General features: G+C 36.2%; 1 protein-coding gene across 1 annotated transcript; it reads right to left on the bottom strand.

The window, feature by feature from the left end:
- Positions 1-2876: 2876 nt before the first annotated feature.
- LOC126010902 (olfactory receptor 1J4-like) lies at positions 2877-16329 on the bottom strand. The gene is given in 9 exon segments (XM_049774501.1): positions 2877-2951; positions 3477-3600; positions 4039-4419; positions 6140-6176; positions 15399-15744; positions 15746-15779; positions 15781-16009; positions 16012-16203; positions 16206-16329. Coding segments are annotated over 9 exon segments (1542 nt in total).
- Positions 16330-21873: the final 5544 nt, after the last annotated feature.

The raw sequence follows: 21873 nt of genomic DNA, 5'->3' as shown, positions 1-21873 counted from the left end.
AGCTAAGGTGACCATATGGGATGCCAGAGATTAAACCAGGGTAGGCCATGTGAAAGGCAAATGCTTTACCAGTTGTGCTATCACTCTGGCCCGGCCCTGGTTTTGTTTTTTTTTTTTTCATTAAAAAAAAAGTTGGAGATATAGTTCAGAAGGTAGGGTACTTGCCTTTCATGTGGCTGAACTAGATTAGATCTCTGACACCCCAGGAGTGATCCTTGAACACAGAGCCATGAGTACGCTCTGAGCACCTCAGGATGTGGCCCAAACCCTGCACTCCCCAGAAAAGAAAACATTAGGTAAACTCAAATTAATTAATTAATGTTCTATCAAATACTTAATTTTTATATGACGTGCCAAGTCACAAAAGACAAAGAAAGATGAACTGGCACAAATTAGAGGTAGTTAAAGAGACACGTTAAATAAATGCTGTGTAGTATTCTGTATTTTATCTTGGAACACAGTGGGAAAACTGGGAAATACCATTAAAGCATACAATTCTTTTAATAATGATAAATTGTTAATTTATTTGTTTCACTCACTATACCATGCTTAAAGAGTTATATAAGGAAATTGCACTATCTTGAAAAATATTAAAATTTAACATTACATCAAAATTCACAACTTTAAAAAATGCATGGACTTAAATATACAATTTTTGAAAATCATTTTACTTTTATTTTTAAAGTATCTTCTAATTACTTATTTCAGTTTATTTTAAACTCTAGTGAAGCTTTTTTTTCTGTGATTATGTTTTCCTGTTGCTAAAAACACTTGTGTGCTTATTTAAAGAATTAAGTGGTAATTTAATAATTTAGACAGAATGAAAAAATACTATAGCATCATTTTCATGTAAAATCATAAAAAATTAAAATTGAGACTGGAGAGATACAACAGTAGATAGGCATGTGCTTTGAATGCAAATGGGGTCAATCCCCTATATGGTTCCCTGAGAATCTCCAGAAGTGATCCTGGTGTACAGAACCAAGAATAAGCCTTAGGCACTACCAGCTGTTTCTAAAAAAAGAGAGAGAGAGAGGAAAAAACTGAATGTTGGTATAAACACATAATAGTGAGTAAAATAGTAAAATAATAATAGGATAGTGATTTCTATGAGTGGAAATCATGGTGCTTTAATTTAAAATAATTAAGTAAAATATCCAAATGTGTTACAAAATTATGCCCCAAACAAAAGTTAAGCAAAATAGAAGAATTATTTTGGATATCTGTGGAGAAAAAAGTTGCTTTGATGCTAAGATAATATATACATATCTGAAATAAAAGCTTTAGTAAAGGGAAGATGACACTGGTGGTGACATTAGTGGGATTGGAACATGTCTCAAGGTCTTCTAGCAGTAATTTTAATCACAGTGCCTTAATAAAAAAAAAAAGGCACAAAAGGGGCCGGAGAGATAGCATGGAGGTAAGGCGTTTGCCTTTCATGCAGAAGGTCATCGGTTCAAATCCCGGCGTCCCATATGGTTCCCCCGTGCCTGCCAGGAGCAATTTCTGAGCATGGAGCCAGGAGTAACCCCTGAGCACTGCTGGGTGTGACCCAAAAGCCACAAAAAAAAAAAAGGCACAAAAAAGTAGGAGTAAAATTATTTCCTGGATGGCAAATAATTTTGTCCTTTATAATTGTTATAAATTAACGAACCTGAAGGAATGGAAGAAAAGAAAGATGAGAAAAAGAAAAAAGAAATGAAGGAAGGAAGATATTGTAACTGTTCATAGAAAGAACAGAATAAAAGAGAGATAGAATACTTATGTAGTGGTTTGCAGAATATTGCATCATGATGTTACTGAATTAGAGAAGTAATTATAGAGAAAAAATATTTCCAAGTTGAAACAACGATGCCAAATATTGATCAAAACACAATCTTCAAGATCAAAGGATGCTTATAATGAATGTACAGGATTGAGTTAGTCTCCATGGAAAATGTTTGCTCGTGGTAAAAAGTGTTCCCTACTGAGTACATTTTCCAGAGCAACTTTTAATCTCTATTCCTCAGACTATAGATAAAAGAATTTTATATGGGATTTATTAGATGTAGAATCATGCCTTACAGTGTCAATGACATTATTATCATTGGAACTAGTAGATGAAGAGAAAAAGTACAGTGCAATAATAGATTCATAGCAGAGAGAAACCACAGTGAGGTGAGAGCCACAGATGGACAAGGCTTTAAAGATGAAAGACATTCTTGCAATAATAACTTTCAGACACAAAAGAGAAAAGAGCTGGAAGTTACAGCTCACCTCATGAAGCTCACCACAAACAGGGATGAGTTTAGTTAGAGAAATAACTACGTTTTGAACTATCCATCTTCTATTTTTAAAAGAAAATGTCCATATATACATGTTTATTGTAATTACCACCTAGATTAAGATGCAACATGTTTTTATTTAAACACTTCATAAGAATTAGGTTTTCACTATGACAATAATAGTTGGAGATGATCACTCTGGACAAGAATTGGGAATTGAAAGGAAGTAAAGTGATACACATGATACCCCTTTTATAGTAATATTGCAAACCATGAGGTCTAAAAGGAAAAAATAGGAAAGGAAAAAAAAGAGAGAAAGAAGATAAGTGTCTGCTATAGGAACAGGCTGGAGGTGGGGATTGGGATGATGGAAGAATAACTCGGGAAATTGGTGTCAGGAAATTAATACTGGTGAAGGGTTGGGTGTTAGAACATTAATCATCAAAACTTGACTATCAACAACATGCTAACTCTGCATCTCATAGTGATTTAAATATAACTAAATAAAAACTCTAATTAGGTCTTTAGGAATTTAATATTACACAAAAGTTTAATGCATCGTTACAAGCACTTATTAAAGTCATACAAATTCATTTGAATTTCTATTTTGTTTTAACAGTAAGACATTTCTAGTAGTGCTGGGAGGCCCAGGCGAGTCTCCTGGGTGTCACTTGTTGAAGGTGTCACCTAACAATTCAACATTTAGACTGGCAATCTAGAGCTTGAATAAAGTATGAACTCAAACTTGTGAGAAGATAAAGTTAGGTATCATCAAAATATTGTAGAGATGTCAGAATTTTAAAAAGTAGAATTTACATAAGAATTTTTTTTGGTGACACTGTCTTTAGATGCTTCCTTCATTTGACTCTGAAAATATGATGAAAGAAAGCCTGGGTTTTCTCACAAATTGGTAGATGTGGAGAAGTGTCCTTCCTCATTCCTGTCACTTGGCATCTTGTCTGGCTTTATACGTGTTTTTACAACATTCACTCTAAACAGTAGTAAGAAACTTTTAGAATTGTTGAAAGTCAACTTATGTAATGAAAGCAACAGATTGTGACAGAAAAATTCCAATATCTCAGATGAACATGTAGGTAGTTTCTACTGAACACTCATAATATCTATTTAGGGATAATAGCCTCTATATTCATTTCAATAAATAGTTGTTAAAACTATTTATTTTAGTCATATTAAATTATCTGATTTACATACCTTAATTCTATTAACAAATGTTCTCAAAGCATGTTTCATATCTCTATTTCTCAAGCTATAGATGAAAGGGTTGAGCATAGGGGTGACAATCATATACATTACAGAGGCAACTATGTCTTTATTACTGGAGATGGATGAAGAGGAGAAAAAGTAAACTTCTGCAATGGTTCCATAGTATAAAGATACAACAAGAAGATGGGAGCCACAGGTAGAAAGGACTTTGAAGAATTTCTTACGGGAGGGATTCTTTAGGACAGTGGCCCATATATGTATATAAGAGCCCATGATGCTAATGAAAGGCAGAAAAACAATCATTCCTCCCTCAATGAAGATGACAAGTTCATTCAATGAAATGTCCGAGCAGCTCATCTTCAGGAGTACTGTGAGTTCACAGAAGAAGTGGGGAATAGTAATGTTATCACAGAAGGACACCTGGATGAAGAGAAGGGTGTGCAATAGAGAATGGAAGAAACAGAAAAGCCAAGATGCAATTACTAACGAGATGCATCGCTCCTGCCTCATGATGGTGGTATAGTGGAGTGGCTGACAGATGGCCACATACCTGTCATAAGCCATCACAGCAAGTAGAAAGTTGTCCAGACAACCAAACCATATGAAAAAATACATCTGTGAAACACATCCTGCATAGGGGATAGACTTGTGATTACTCTGCATGTCCACCAGCACTTTGGGTACAGTAACAGATGAGAAAAACACATCAGTCAAAGCCAAGGCAGTGAGGAAGAAGTACATTGGGGTGTGGAGGCGAACATCCATTTTGATAAGCAGAATGATGAGCAGGTTCCCCAGAACTGTGGCCAAGTACATAATCAGAAAGAGGATAAAGAATAAACCCTGATGTTCTGGTGTTACGGGGAGCCCCAGGAGGAGGAATTCAGACACAGTGGTCTCATTCACTCTCTTCATGCTGTTCCTATAACTTCTGGAAGTAAAAGAAAAAGGGAAATCTTGAAACATGGATATTCCTAATATTACAAAAATGCCATTTTATATACAATTTTGTTTATACCAGAGTCCATTCACTTTTCACAGGTGTAGATAAATGAGCAACAAAAGTCTGTAGAGCTCATGATCCAGTAATATATCACACCCTCAGTGACTAACAAGATTCCCTTCCTTCACCCCTTAGGATATTTGTAATCAAGAACAATTTATTGACTCACCTTGTTTGAGGTACTAAACAAGACACTGGTAGAATTAACAGTAAAAAAGAAATGCAAAATATTGATGTAGAGGAAATTTATATCTTTATGCTATGCCAGCTCAGTAATGTACAATGCTAAAAAAAAGTCATTGGCATAAGTCAGCCCTTTTAAATGATATAAAGTTCTCTATATTGCAATAGAATAGCACCAGTGAATGCACTGGATCCTGTCATTATATGTAATATTTCCTGTTAACAAAAATATTCATCAAAATAATTAATAGTATTAAATGTTGATTATTAAGATATGTTAGGTATTCTTTCAAAGTTTTACATAAACACTATAGTTAAAGGACAAAGAAAGCAACACTTTAATTTTATTATGAGAAACAATAGACAAGTTATAATGTCCAAAAGTACATAAATCATAAATAAAATAGGTGAAGTGGTAATATGTATCTGTGTTGAATCCATTCCCTAACCACTCTCTATAGCTATAATACTCATTAGTTAACATAACCAAGCATCTCTATAAGATATTACTCCGCATCTAAAAAAGTTATCAGATTTGTACACCACACAATTTAAACACTTTAGTTTCAAATCTAGATTTATGTCTATGTCAGATATATGGTAATTTGTGTGACCTTCATTTCATGGTTGCGATAAAATTAAGGCTTAAGACCTAAATGATCAGCTAAAGATGAAGTTTTCTAATGTAGACTTCAGAGTCACATTTTAATCCCTGAGTATTAGGTTAGAGGTTAAGACTACCAAATAGATACTACTAAAGAGGAAACATACTGATGTTTGTATTCAGATATAGAAACTAGACACCAAGTCCTCAGGATCCCTGAACTTACTCAAAGACATTGATTCTCTCCATTTAAGACCACTACAGAGGATAGTGACCTGACCCTTGTATGAAGGTTTGGTTGCTTACTGACATGTTCTGTGTATGTCCTTATGTACTTATTGTGAAACCAGAAGAAAACTAACAGGCCAATAACTAATCAGGGACCTTGACTAATCACACGGAACTTTGTGTAGAAGACAGCTAGGCATGAGGTGGGGAATGGCAGTAACATTATCCAAAAGTATGAGAGGGACGTTTGTGAGCATCTTCTTGGACTTTGACCTATAGCATCCCAGGAAATAAGACCTCTATGGGTGAAATAAGAACCTCAATGACAAAATATTTGATTCGGGAAAATATAATTCAAATAGCTTCTTTAATTGGCACCTATTGTACGACAGAGTGATATTGAATAATTTGTGCATGTGGTCCAGTTAAATACTCAGTATAGCATTATGGTCAAGTATTAGTTACCTTTTCTTTGCCAGTGAGTAAACTGGACCTCAGAGTCAAATATATAAGTGCAAAACTGGGGTTAGACACAAGTGTGACCTACCACAAGGGTCACACATTGGATCATATACCAATGCCTGTGAAGCATAGGTGAAGACTTCCTATTGTTGGAAATGCACACTAAACTACCTGTGTAATGCAGAACTAAAGTGGTCTGGAAAGTCTGCTAAAGTGGTCATGTACACAGGTTACATTAATTCAGATATACCACCAGAGAAATTATATATAAAGGATATCACTAAACACTCATAAACACATAAACTTGGAATGATATAGAAAGATGACTCACAAAACTTAAGGCTCCATGCCAAAAATTATTTAGAATCATCTCTCTGATAGTTATCTATACATTCAGGAATATTTTACTTCTCAGTGGAGAGCACAGCTCTGTCTATTTAGAATTTGCAATCTCACTACTTAAGATGTTTGTGTACAAAGATGAGAATATGGAAGTTATTGCGAGAGTAATGCAAATATTAATTCAAGACCCCAAAACACATACTAAAGTGACCTTACTCCTTACTCCTGCAGTTTTATCTGGTAAATGAGAGGATAAGAATCAAATTAAGAGTTATTTAGCTCTGTGTTCATCTTCTGTCTCTACCTTTCTTTCTTTCCATATGTTTCTTGATGTTTTTCTATGTATATTGGAAAGTTAAAAGGTACTAATTATATAGAACTTTTTAATAATATATATGTACCCACACTACCCCAGAAGGAATAAGCACAAATACATAGAATGCTTGTATAGTCTTTTAAACACATAGAGACACACCTTATTCTCATACAATACCAAGTTCATGCTGATCTCTCTACATTCCTTGGTAGGTCAAGCACCTTCAAATCCAGTTTCTGAGTCCCTTAGCTTCTGTCATAGAGCATAAGAACAAAAGAGGAAAAATCTTCCACGACCCCATAATCTCCCGAGCTTTCTATGTCTCCTTCAATTCCAAGGCAGTAAGGACACAATTTTATAAACCTCACAAAGAACCAAGGAAAATCCCTAAGCCCTTGGTTAAAGAAAGACAGCAAAGTAATTGCCTCTAGTCCAATCAGACCTTGGGGAAAAGCCTATGCAGTAGCTAGAGGGACTGACTGGTGCAAGCGCAGCCACCTGAGAGAGTGTCCTTGGTGTCAGAGGCACCATGTGCCTTGCCTGCCTGTTAACAGTTCCAGTTGGAAATAAGAGTGCATGAAGTTATGCTCCAACATCGTGTTGTCCATTTACTGTCAGACATGACCAGAAACAAGACTCTGCAAGTTGGTTGTTGTTGGCTATACATTACTGAACAGATTTCTATTAGCCTGTTTCAATCACTGAAAAATGCATGTCATTATGAAGCTTTGATTCAGATTTAATGACATTATTCATGCCAATGCACACAATTTAAAAAGCAATATGTATTGTTACTATCATAAATGTTGCATTCCCTAACAAAATATAGATATTTAAAGTCATTGATGCTTCTATAGAATTGATAGTAATTGAAGAACTTGGCCAATTTATTAATAAATTCTTTAATTACAAACTCCTACTTTCCTAACCTTTTGAAAGCTAAGGGATTTTGTTGCTATGGCCTACAAAATTCTGCCCTAGTATATGACTTAGATACATATGCTTCTCTTGCTGCATGTATTGACTGTTTGGCTCCCAAATGATCTTATTATTGTCGAATGGTCTTTGACAGAAAAAATTTCCATCCCTGAAACTATCCAGATAAAACAACACACTATAATGAAAATATTTGGTAGAGCAGTCAATACAATAATGTTTCCTATTTAATAGATATGAACACCTTCTTGACAGAGAGAACTCAGATACATTCAGATTCTGGAAAGTGCGGGTCATTTGTTCAGGATTCTTCTCAAGTTTTTATTTAACATATCTCCTCCACCTCAACTTTAACTATTAGTTATCATTGCATAAATAATCTTCTCAACAGATATACTTCATGCAAACATACTTCCTTCTTCTATAGACATACTTTCTCATGTACCCCCAAATCATTGAACCTAAGGACAAAGATTATAATTTATCCCCTTCTCTCATTGAAATTTTGTAATATAAAAAGACCTAAAGAATGTTTGTAATATGTATTTTCCCTATCAGTCTTGAATGATTTTCTTTTATTATGGGCTTATGATAAATTTTCATATATAATTTTGCAATTATATAATAATATATGCAATTATATTTAGGATTTTTAGATGTTTTGTTGGCTTCATAAACTTGTATAATTGGTTCTTTTATTACATTTGAGAAGTTCTCAGATATTTACTTTTTAAAAGCTATTTGTTCTTCCAACTTTTCTTTGTTCATCCTATATAATATCCATTAACTCCCCTATAATTTTGTTCATGCACTGTGATTGACAACATGGTTAATAATAATAGAGTTTCACGCATACAATGTTCTGACACCATACACACAACCAGAACGTCAGCATCCACTCCTACAGACAACTGCCCCACCCCTTAGTAAGATAAAATTTTATAGGTCAATTTTCAAGTTCTGCATTAATGATTTTTTTTATATTCTACATAAGAGAGATCATTCTTCAATTGTCCCTCTCCTCTGACTGACTTCCTTAGCACAACTCTAATCCCATTTTTATAGTAAAAAGTGCAAAGATACCAAAAATCTGCTTTGACTTTATCATTGAACTTAATGATTTTTATTAGTTAAAAAATCTAGAAAAGAAAAAGAAAAAATATCTAGGCACTGGAGCAATAGTGCAGCGGTAGGTTTGACTTGCATGTGGCTGACCCAGGACAAACTTTAGCTTGATCCCTGGCTTCCCATATGGTTCCTCAAGTCAGGAACTATTTCTGAGTGCATAGCCAGGAGTAACCTGAGTGTGACCCAAAAGCAAACAAAAATAAATAAAATAATCTAAATTGGTGTTGCAAAAATACAAACACACACATAAATACAGACAGTGGACTTATTAGGATTAAAGAAAATTTGGTGTATGCAACAGGAAATGTATATTAACAAAATAAATCTTGCTGTCTGGAAAAAACATAAATTGACCTTGAGAATTCTAATAAAATGAAATAACTCAGATTGAGAATGACAATTAGCATATGCTTTTATTTATATGTGGAATATAAATAAGCAAAGCAAGTGAACAAATAAAGCAAGTGGGAAAACTTAATACCACATTATCACTGGACAAATCAACCACACAAAAAATTGGTAGAGAAAGAAAATAACTAAATGAGAAATTTGAAAAACTAAGATTAATAAGCATATGTAGGATCTCCACTGGCTAAAATACATATTACTCCTTAATGCAAATACAAATGCAAATACATATTACTCTTTAATGCACATAGAATATTTTCCAGGATCGATAACCTGTGGTGGCACAACTCAAACATTAATAAAGTCACAAAAATATGATTCTATAAATATATTTTCAGACCGCAATGGTATAAAAGTAGAAATTAAATGCAAATAGAAGTTGGAGGATGATTGCATATTTTAAAATAATTGACCCTTTATAAATTACAGAATTTTATATTATATTTAGCATATAAATATTGCATCTTTCAGTATTTTCCTTTTAGACCAATTTTGTCTGGAATTAATAAACTAGATTAACATTCTTTTAAGTGTTCACACAGCATATCTTTCTCCATTTTTACTATTATTTTGTGGCAAAATATATGTCACTTACCAACTGAACCATTTTAATGTGCATTTGTTTTTGGTTTTAGGTTTTATCACATTGTTCTGGAATAATGACCTCTACACAGAGCTTTTAATCATCCAATGCTGACATTTTGCACCATTAAAAAGTAACTTCTCATTCCTTGCTTCCCTTCTCCTGGACATAGAAAATACTGGTGAGTAAATGGTCTCCAAATGTGAGGAATATATCAGAAATATATATATATATATATATATGTATATATATTATATATTCATAGTGATTTTGGGGGGAGTCACACTCATTTGATGCTCAGGGGTTACTCCTGGCTAAGCCCTCAGAATTTGCCCCTGGCTTGGGGGGACTGTATGGGACGTGGGGGGATCAAACCGTGGTCCTTCCTTCGCTAGCGCTTGCAAGGCAGACACACCTTACCTCTAGTGACACCTCACCGACCCCTATTCACAGTGATATTTTTTTTGTGTGGTTTTTTTTGGGGGGTCACACCTGGCAGTGCTCAAGGGTTTTTCCGTGCTCAGAAATCGCTCCTGGCAGGCACAGGAGACCATATGGGATGCCGGGATTCGAACCAATGACCTTCTGCATGAAAGGTAAATGCCTTACCTCCATGCTATCTCTTTGGCCCCTCACAGTGATATTTTAATAATTGCTTTATATTCACATGGCAGTGCAAAAGGGTTAAAATTTCTTCACACAATGCTAATGGTTCTTTATTAATTTCTTAAAAATAATGCTCCTAATGTCCATAAAGTGGAATATAATTGTTTTGATTAGAATTTTTTAATATTTCCTAATATATAAGCTATTCTTAAGTACATATTAGCCAAAAATGTAATTTAAGTACTTTCATGATATTTTCATTTCTCTTTGTTCATCCCAGACTTTTAATTTGTAAATAATTTTTGTATTAAGTAGGTTATTTGTGTATATACAATCAGTACTCACTCTTAACCCTCACTTATCCCTCAGAAACTTGAGTGCATTTAATCTTTCAGGTGTTATAGTTTCTGAGAAGCCAAATAGGCATTAATTTATCTATACACAAATTACTCAACACTACAAGTTAATCATATGCTCATTTGACCACTCCTCTTCTCACTGTGACATTTTTAGAAATGACCTTCTGTAACTATTTTATATTAATTTGAGGAGAGAATACTAATTTAATGCAAGACAAGAGGCATAAAATGTGCTAAGAGAAGACAAAAGTGAGTTAGCAGAGGGTAGGGCTCATCTTGCATGTGGCCTATCCAAGTTTGAACCCTGATATCCCATACAGATTTTTAAGCCCATTAATAGTGATCCCTGACTATTCCTTTTCGTGCCCCCCATATTTTGCTGGGCCTATGCAAACAACAATTGCTACTCTAATGCTGTTTTAGCTGTGGTCCTTTGACTTTAATCCTCAAAAAACCACTCAAACTATTGAGGTCAACTTAAACTAATATGCATGTGTATGGAACTGTAAAAAAAATACTATGCTTTCAATGTTAAAGGAGTTACATAAATTTTGTGGCTTTAGATTGCTTTGTGTACTGCTAAGAAATGTTATAATGTACTACAATCTGGGGGCTTCAGGGACAAAGTAATTGTGCATGGGTATTGTTTTATTTTTCTTAATGCTCTATGGCTGAAAGTTCAAAATTAAGGTGTCAGTAAGGGGATTTCCTCTGAGAATTCTGTTTATGGGTGATTGTCTTCCCACTGTAACTTTACCTTGTCCTCTTTCTTTGCATCTTTGATCTCATAATAAAAAAATAAAATATAAAAAAATAGTGATCCCTGAGCATAAAGCTAGGAGTGAGCCCTCAGTACCAGTAGGTGTGGCCCTCACCCCCCAACAAAAAAGTGAGTTAGAGTTTGAATAAATGAAAGAAAAAATGTGTGCAGAGGAAAAACAGCAAGTAGGAAAAATATGAGCATATCTTCAGAATGTCGTTTATTTAATATACATGATTCATATAAATATATGCCATTTATTTGTATATGTGTATATGCACATGTGTCTATAAAATATAATGAATACTAGGTATATATTAGTCTTGTGAGCATTGTTTCTTATATTTTATTTATTTTTTAATTTTTGGGAGGGCCACACCTAGTGACGATTAGGGGTTACTCTGGACTATGCGCTCAGAAATCGCTCCTGGCTTGGGGGACCATATGGGATGCTGGGGATAGAACCAAGTCCATCCTGGATAGACCAAGTACAAGGCAAACACTCCACCATTGTACTATCGCTTCAGTCCCAACATTGTTTCTTATATTTTAAAAATTATATGTTTGCCATTAATACAGATAGTTCCCATATATGTAATTTTTCAACCATACACAAACTTGACACCCTAACTTTTCCAATAAGGAAGTCATGGTTTGTTGTAGTTCTTTCTGCTTGTATTTGATCATATATTTCATAAGATGGTGTATATTTTGTGTATTCATCAATTGTTACTACAACATAGATCAAGATATAAAATTCCCAAGGAGTAGGTGCTGCGAGGCTTGGCAGGTCTCCAGCCATTCCCCTATTTCCCCCTGGACACTAGGCCTGGCCTGAGTGCCACCTCGGGTGGCCTGCTGTGGGTTCCAGAGGGACCCTATTAGGGGTCTCCAGGCTTCCCCCCCTACTCTAGGGAGGAGAAGCTCAGGGAGGGGCCGGGCAGATAGCTGGCTTCTGGCGTTTTGATCCTGGAGGCCTGCTCTTCCCAGGTATAAGGTTAGGGGACACCCTATACCAGAGGCATTTTCCCTAGCTTGGGGGTGCTGTGAGACTTGGCAGGCCTCCAGCCGTTCCCCTCTTTTCCCCTGGACTCTAAGCCTGGCCTGAGTGCCACCTCGGATGGCCTGCCGTGGGTTCCAGAGGGACCCTATTAGGGGTCTCCAGGCTTCCCCCCCTACTCTAGGGAGGAGGAGCACAGGGAGGAGCCGGACAGATAGCTGGCTTCTGTTGTTTCAATCCTGGAGGCCTGCTCTTCCCAGGTAGGTTAGGGGACACCCTATACCGGAGGCCTTTTCCCTAGCTTGGGGGGTGCTGCGAGGCTTGGAAGGCCTCCAGCCGTTCCCCTATTCCTTCCCCCCCCAACCTCCAGGCCTTCCCTGGTTGCCTGCCCAGGTGGACTCTATTGTGGTCTTCAGGCTTTCCCCCTTTCTCTCCCGACTCTAAGTGGGGCTGATGCAGCACTGGTGTATGTCGGGACATTATGTAGTGACAACCACTGGTATTTTTTTCTCTCATTGGTCTCCATTTCAAAAACTGCACGGGGGCTAGTGCCCCCGTGCGTATCATATTTATTTGAAATAAAAATGGGAGGATGGACTCTCAGTTTGGGAAGAGACCAGTTCAGGTGGGGTACCATATATTTTCAAAATAAAAATGAGAGGATGAACTCTCAGGCTGGGAAGAGGACAGTACTCTTTACCTACATGTTTACTCCCAGCGGCCTCTTGGCCTCTTCCTTTTCTCATTTTGTAACTGTGGTTGATACCATACTAGGTTTTTGATTAATTCCCATAAACAGTGACAATCGAATCCACTGTCTTATGTTAGATTGTTTATTTTCCCCACATTTTATATTTTCTTCTCTTTGTGAACTGTTCAATAGGGTATTTTGGTGAGAGTCCCTCTCTATCTTTCCTTCCTTTTGTAATTTGTTAAATAAGGAAGTTTGTAGAAGTGTCTCTCCATTTAACATTTATATAAGAACCAAGTCAATTGGATTGTTGGACTTGTTCTAGCATCCCATAGGCTCCAATCTCGCCATGTGATACTGTTCTTCCTTTGCATAGGCACATTAAAATGGGAAATTATATACAAACACATTCTTATCTTATAGAGATGGGAACACACAAATTTTCTTAAACAGTGACAATTGTGTCCACTGTCTTAAGTTAGATTGTTTATTTTCCCCACTTATTATCTTTTTCTCTTTGTGAACTGTTCAATAAGGAATTTTGGTGAAAGAGTCCCTCAGTTTAATGCTCATGTTTGAACTAGGTCACAGGGATTGTTGGACTTGTTCTGGCGGCCCCCTTATGCGCTGATAATGCTAGTTGGCATTATTCCTTGTTTGCATGGGCACATTAAAATAGAAAATACTATACATACAAATAAGTTCTTATCTAATAGAGATAGGAACACACAAATCTTGTGGTGCAATGAAACCTTACACCCTGAACATTGACATGATGACCTGGCACAGGCCTCAGAGGTTTGGGCATTTTCCAGTCACCCCTAAACCAGGGAAGCCATCTACAAAACATCCAAAGTTGTCTATGACATCACCTGGAAGCAATCCTCTACCAGGGAAGACCCTACTGCTGGTCTGACATCGATTTACTCAAAAGAGTCTTCCTTTAACATTGAGAAGATTTAAACAACAATAACAACCTGCATACTGGACAGGGCTTTCTGCATTGCCCTTCAATTGTGAGTTGAAATTAGACGCCGCCCCACACCATCCTGACTTCAATGTAGGGTATACAGATTCCAGGAACTTCAGTACAGAAACATGATACCAACAACAGAGACTATGAAAAATATAACTGTATGAGCACTACAGACAATGACCTAGATTGGACAAACTAGTTTGCCTGGAACCTAGAAATGGTCTTATGTCAGGAAACTTCAGGGGTAGGGTCTTTGTGTACTTAGGCCAAAGTTTTTCCTTTCCATGACTCCCATACTTAGGAGGGCCCATGCAAATGATAATTGCCACTCTAACATTGTTTTTACAGTGCTCTTTTGACTCTAAACCGTTAATAAACCACTAGTAAAAAATATCTGGAACTGCATATATACTTTTAGTTACACTAGCATTCTGGGGGATAAAGGAGGGAGATAAGGAATATATGCTTGGGAACAGAAATAAAGGGAGGATAACACTGGTGGTGGAAAGGCCCTCATTTTTTGTCACTGTGTACCTTAAATATCATTGTGTAAGATTTGTGAAAAAAATTAAAATAAAATATAATAAAATTTCCAAGGAGTAATTATTAGAAACAAAGTATCAAACAGAGTCTTTAAAACTTCTATAATAATACATATTTATTAAGGGTGAGCAAATTAATATAACCCATACTTTTTAGAGGAACCCACCCCAATCAGTGCTGGGGTGACTCTAGGGTTCAGTCCTTGCACTTTTTGACTAGAAGTGGGCCTAACTTTTTAATACCTGGACCTGTTAATTCTAAGCTGCTATGGCCCAACTGAGAATCCATACTAATAAGAAAATGAAATTAGGAGTCAGTAAGTTTATAGTGGGGATTTCAGAATTTATAATATTAGAAATCTGATTATATTCTCTGTGACACTCCTATTAGTCAGCTCCTTTCTTTGATGCTGAGAATTTGAAGAAAGATAGCCTCACCACTTATGAAGCTGTGAAACCGGAGAAGCTTCTTTTTCATTCTTGCAAGTTGGCAAGTAGGAAAGTTACCACTTTCCTATTCCTTAGCTCTTAATAAGCTGAAATAAGACAAATGGATTTTAACCTTTAGTATGAAAATGCAAAGAAAATCTGTCTGAGTAATGAAAATTGTGTATGTCAGTAGAGTGTGACATAAGAATCCCAAGTATTCTGATATGTATGCTCAAGACAGTTTCATCTGAACACTCATGATGTTAGAGACCTGGGATAGTAGCTATGATTTTATTTTACTTTGTTCATTTGACTATATTTGTTAACACATTCATATCAAGCTATGTGACTTACCATTATATTTGTTAACAAATAATGTTAGAGCCTGTTTTATATTTCTGTTTTTCAGACTATAGATAAAAGGGTTCAGCATAGAAGTAACTATCATATACATGACAGAAGCAACTATATCTTTATTACTGAAGATAGAAGAAGAGGAGAAAAAGTAAACTTCTGCAATGGTTCCATAGAATAAAGACACAAGAAGAAGATGGAAACAACAGGTAGAAAGGACTTTAAAGAATCTCTTAGCAGAGGGATTCCTCAGGACAGTGGCCCATACGCAAATATAAGAACCCATAATAGTGACAAAAGGCAGGAAAACAATTATTCCAGACTCAATGAAGAGAACCAGCTCATTGAAGTGAGATGTCTGAACAGTTCATCTTTAAGAGTGAGTTCACAGAAGAAATGGGGAATAGTAATGTCATGATAAAAAGACACTTGGACCAAGAGGAGGATGTGCAAGAAAGAGCAGAGACAACAGTAGATCCAGAATGCAGAAACAAATGAGATACATTTTTCATGCCTCATGATGGTGGCATAGTGGAGTGGCTGATGGATGGCCACATACCTGTCATATGTCATCACTGCAAGAAGTAAATTGTCAACACAACCAAACCATACAAAAAATACATCTGTGCAATGCATCCTGCATAGAAGATAGACTTGTGGTTACTCAGTGTGTCCCTTAATATTTTGGGCACAGTGACAGATGAGAAAGATACATCAGTGAAAGCTAAGTGGCTAAGGAAGAAGTACATGGGGAGGTGGAGACGAGAGTCCATTCTGATGAGCAGAATGATGAGCAGATTCCCATTGTGGTGGCCAGGTACATGACCAGAAATAAGGTGAAGAACAAACCCTGATATTCTGAGGGTACAGGGGGACCCAGAAGGATAAATTCAGACACAGTTGTCTTGTTGTTCCTTTTTATGTTGCTCATGTTTCTGCTGGATAAGAAAGAGGGAAAAGTCTTGAACCTTTACAGTCATAATATTACAATAATGCCATTATTATTAACAAATATTAAATTTGAGCTAGTCTTTATATTTCTCAAGGCAGTAGATGCATAAACCGTAAACATGCCATTTAGATTCCAATGAACCCGACAACTTCGCTATAACTAACAAGATTTCCTTCTTGAATCAGGATAATTTTTTTACTCAAAAAAAAATCAGCTATGCCTTTGTCCTAGATGTAATTACAAAAATTTCTAAGCACAAAACAGAAATACAAAGTACAAAAAAACATAAAATATCAATGTTTAATGAGTTTTGTGCCTGGTCAACCTTTGTATTATCCAATCCATAGTACTTAGGATGGTTTCCCTAAGCACTATGAGGCATAACCCCTGAGCACAGCGGATGTAGCCACAATACAAAAATACATGGACATTAGAGTTGTTGGTGTTCTTGTTTGTTTTTTTTGTTTGTTTGTTTTTTTGTTTTTGGGCCACACCCAGTGTCGCTCAGAGGTTACTCCTGGCTATGCACTCAGAAGTCGCTCCTGGCTTGGGGGACCATATGGGACGCCGGGGGGAGGGGGGGATCGAACCGCGGTCCGTCTAGGCTTGCGCAGGTAAGGCAGGCACCTTACCTCTAGCGCCACCGCCCGGCCCCAATTGTTGGTGTTCTTGACCCCTAAGCGAGTTCTGTACCAAGCCCATGGAGACTATAGCACAAGGTGGGGCTGGAAAACAGATGACAAGTGGAGTCTTGCAAAGAGACACAAGAACTAAATCCTCCAGAAGCACTTCAGAGAGACTGTTCATTTATTGGAGTATGGGGCAGAATGCTTAAACATGTGCGCAGCCAAGGAGGTGTACATTTTTATTACTAAAACCCAACTACAACATGGTGCTTAAAAATATTTTAATAAAATCATGGTGCTTAAAAAATATTTTAATAAAATATAAAATAAACAAACAAAAAAAAACAGAAAAAAAGAAAACAAAGGATGGCCCCACATGGAAAGTTTAAACAAAGGGAAATGAAGGTCATTACTGGTCCTAAGGCCATCAGGTGATGTTTGTGTATTTGTAGTTTTAGTGGCTTAGGGGAGAGCAGGATGTGATTTCTGCTTTCTGGAGACCATCTGTGGTGTTCTGAAAAGCACTCATCTTCCCACCAGGGGTTGCCTCTCCTACATGGTTGCCTGTTGACACTTCTTTTGGGGGCCTGGTGAGAATCGGTTTTATGGACATCTTTACTGGTCTCCCTTGGAGAAAGCATTAATTACTCTGCTTTCCCAAGTCCAGCTGTACATTAGGATACATATCTTTGTTATTTATCCTAAAATGATGTAAAACTATACATTGGAATAGAATAAAAATAATAAAAATTGTTGAATACTCACTAGTTAGGTATATATCTCTCTATATAAATATATAGTACTCCCTTTACCAAAGGTGACTACCAATATTAATAATGGTGGCAGATATTGATCATTAGCAGAATTATACACATATCATTCTAAGATATTTATATATATTTTTATATATATAACCTCACTAAAGCAAAGCAAAGAAAAGCTTTAATAATTAGGGACAATAGATAAATTATATAAATATGAAAAGTGACATAATTCATAAGTAAAACAGGTGAAAGCATAACTTTTAGGGAATAATTCATCTCCTAAACACTGTATATGTTTTTCTTAATTATTATTTGTTATGACCAACAGATTTATGTATTAATAATTCTCACTGTTTCCAAACACTTTCATTTTAAATAAATATATGAGATTGGATAGTAGATATGGAAACTTAAATGACCTTTCAGAGATGTGAAAAAGACTGATGATTTGGACATAGATAAAAACTTGAAACCTACAGCTCTCAAAATTCAAAATTTTTTAGAAGATTACTTAGAGGTTAGGTTAACAAACACATATTGCCAAGGAGGAATCATACTGACCTTTGTATTCAAGTACAGGGCAAACAGGCAAGTCCTCTAGGGAACACGATATTACTCAAGGACACTGGCTATTTTGGTTCATGTCCACCTGTGAAGATACTGTCTTGAGCCTTGAATCGAGGCCACGTTACTCATGAACATGTTCTGTGTTTGTCCTCTTGGAAAAACTAGAAGAAATTAGAAGACCATATCAAGTAGGGGGTTTGATGCCGGCAAGACCTCAGGTAGAGGCAGCTTGGTTTGAACAGAAAAGGCCAGACCATATCTCCAAAAGTGTCACAAGGGCCTTGTGTGGGTATATTTTCCTAGTTTCCTTAGCTTTTTATCTGTACTTCTCTAGACAGTGGAGAAATAAGAATCTTTTGGAGAAAGGTAATGATTATACTTCCTCTTCTTTGAGAACAGACTCTATGAGACATGCTCCCTAAAGACATGCTATTGAATAATTTATATCTATTCTTCAGTTTCATTTTAATATAGTTTTGTGATTAAGTACTTAACCTTATTTTATAAGTGGAAACAATTTTAGATACAAATATATAAGTGTAAGGCTTTAGATTATATCCTAATATTATCTACTGAGACACTGGCACAATTGTTATTATGTGACACCTTCCTAGGGGTAGAAATACACAGGAATGTACTTAATGTAGTCATCTGGCCACTATTTAAAACTTATCTAGTGTTCATAGATGAGGTATAAGATAATGATATGCATATACCACCCATTAACAAAAATTCTGCTTTCAAAAAGTCACTAGCAAATTCTCGTGAATATACCACAATCAGTGACATAATAAATAATTAAGTTGTCAAGATCATACATTCCATATTACTAATTATTTTGAGCCTTTCTTACCATGCTAGTTATTGGTTAATTTAGGAAACTGACCTTTAATAGTTGGGAATATGCCTGTCTGCTCAGGCTCTTTAGCCTCATTAAAATATTATGTTTCTACAAAGCAAATAATATGGAAGCTATTGAAGGAAAATGGGTTGACCAGAAGACCCCGAATCACATTCAGAACTGTGTTTTACTTACTTAATGGTAGTTTATTTGGTTCTGTCTTCTTTGGTCATTGAGAAGAAAATAACTCAATCATATCAGTTCTCTTCCTCATTCTCTATTTTGTGTCAATGTCTCTTCCCATCTCCTCTTTGTTTTTCTCCATATTTTGAGAGATATATCATACATATACACACAATTTAAAAAACACATTTACATTACACCACCAAGAACAGTACACAGATTCATATCGAAATCACATAGTTTTCTAAACACAGAGAAACACACTTCACTAACCTAGAATTCACACCTTACTCTGGCCTCAGCACTCATTAGTAACTCAAACACCTTCTGATCCAGTTTTGGAGTTCCCAGTTTATGTCATGGACATCAGAACCAAAGAATAAAAAGAAGCATGCATGGTTCCATTGCCTATTAAGATTTCTGTGTCTGTCTTTGATCTCCAGAACAATAAGCAGAGACAAAGCAAATTTCCCTAAGCTCTAAGAAAAGTAAACAAAGTAGAGTAATTGTCTCAGTCCAATCGGACCTTGGGGAATTGTGTGGGAGCTGGAAGGACTGAGATGTTTGGGCCACCTGAGAGGATGTCCCAGTCTGGGGCTGCTCCCTGCCTTCTGAGTTCCAGCGGGAAGTAGGAATGGCTGAGCAGTATGCCAACACCAATGTAGCTAATGTACACGCCAAACTGTGCAGGGCTGGATACAGGATATGTCATTTATTCATTGTTGACTCTAAGTAAGTAAAGCCACCTCTCATCTTTGTAAAACGCAGATAATAAAAGTAAATAATCATGAAACTTTGATTACATTTTAATGAAATCAATCAGCTCAAGAACTCAGATGCATTATATGTCCACTGTTGCTAATTCCTTACTTTGCAAATTCTGCCCAAAGAATAACACATATATAATTATTGATATTGCTATAGAATTGGTAGATTAAGTGGCGTAGCCAACTGGTTACAAACTCCTACTTCCTTAAGAAAGATTCATGTCCCCATAAATAAGCGTATCTATATGATGCAGGTATTAAGAAAATCAGACAACACAATAACCATCCATTTATATCTAATATATACTAACACATATTCCACATGTTTTTAATATAAAATATTTATTTAAGCACCATGATTACAAACATAATTGTAGTTGGGTTTCAGTCATAGAGAGAACACACCTCCTTCACCAGTGAACATCCCCATCATCAATGCCCCCCATTCCTTCCCACCCCCTGCTTATATTCTAGAGAGGCATTCTACTTCTCTTACTCATTAAGATTGTCATGATAGTTATTAGTGTAGTTATTGCCCTAAATGCACTCATCACTCTTTGTGGTGAGCTTCCTATAGTGAGCTAGTCCTTCTGGTCCTTATCTCTATTATCTCTGGGCATTATTACAATAATGTCCTTATTTTTCTTAAAACTCAGAGATGAGTGAGATTATTCTGTGCCTATCTCTCGTTCTCTGACTTATTTTACTCAGCACAATAGATGCCATGCACATCCATGTATAAAAAACATTCATGACTTCATCTTTCCTGGCAGCTGCATAATATTCCATTATGTATATGTACCACAGTTTCTTTAGCCATTCATCAGTTGAAGGGCATCTTGATTGCTTCCAGAGTCTGGCTATTGTAAATAGTGCTACAATGAATATAGGTGCGCAGAAGGCATTTTTATATTGCATTTTTGTGTTCCTAGGGTATATCCCTAGGAGTGGTATAGCTGAATCATATGGGAGCTCAATTTCCAATCTTTTGAGGAATCTCCATATTGTTTTCCATAAAGGTTGGACTAGACGGCATTCCCACCAGCAGTGAATAAGAGTTCCCTTCTCTCCACATCCCTACCAGCACTGATTGTTCATGTTCTTTGTGACGTGTGCCAGTCTCTATGGTGAGAGATGGTATCTCATTGTTGTTTTGATTTGCATCTCCCTGATGATTAGTGATGTGGAGCATTTTTTCATGTGTCTTTTGGCCATTTGTATTTCTTCTTTGAGGAAGTGTCTGTTCATTTCTTCTCCCAGTTTTTGATTTTTTTCTTGTTAAGTTCTGTCAGTATCTTGTATATTTTTGATATTAGCCCCTTATCTGATGAGAATTAAGTGAATAGTTTCTCCCATTCTGTGGGTGGCTTTTGTATCTTATCTTAGGCACTATTGCCTTTGAAGTGCAGAACTTTGCAGCTTAATATAGTACCATCTGTTTATCTCTGCTTTTACTTGTTTTGAGAGTGCTGTTTCCTACTTAAAAATGCCTTTAGTCTCAATGTCATGAAGTGTTTTACCTACATGCTGTTCTTTATACCTTATGATTTCATGTCTTTAATCCATTTGGATTTGACCTTTGTGCATGGTGTTAGATGGGGGTCTGAGTTCTTCTTTTTGCAAGTAGCTAACCAGTTGTGCCAATACCACTTGTTGAAGAGGTTTTACTTGCTCCATTTTTGGATTTGTTGTTCCTTTATCAAAGATTAGTTTATTGTATGCCTGGGAAACATTCTCTGAATACTCAAGTCTATTCCACTGATCTGCTGTTCTGT

This window comes from Suncus etruscus, chromosome 6 (assembly GCF_024139225.1).
Source record: "Suncus etruscus isolate mSunEtr1 chromosome 6, mSunEtr1.pri.cur, whole genome shotgun sequence".
NCBI classification, from domain to species: domain Eukaryota; kingdom Metazoa; phylum Chordata; class Mammalia; order Eulipotyphla; family Soricidae; genus Suncus; species Suncus etruscus.
Note: the sequence above shows the minus strand (reverse complement) of the source record. Positions and strands in the feature narration are given on the sequence as shown.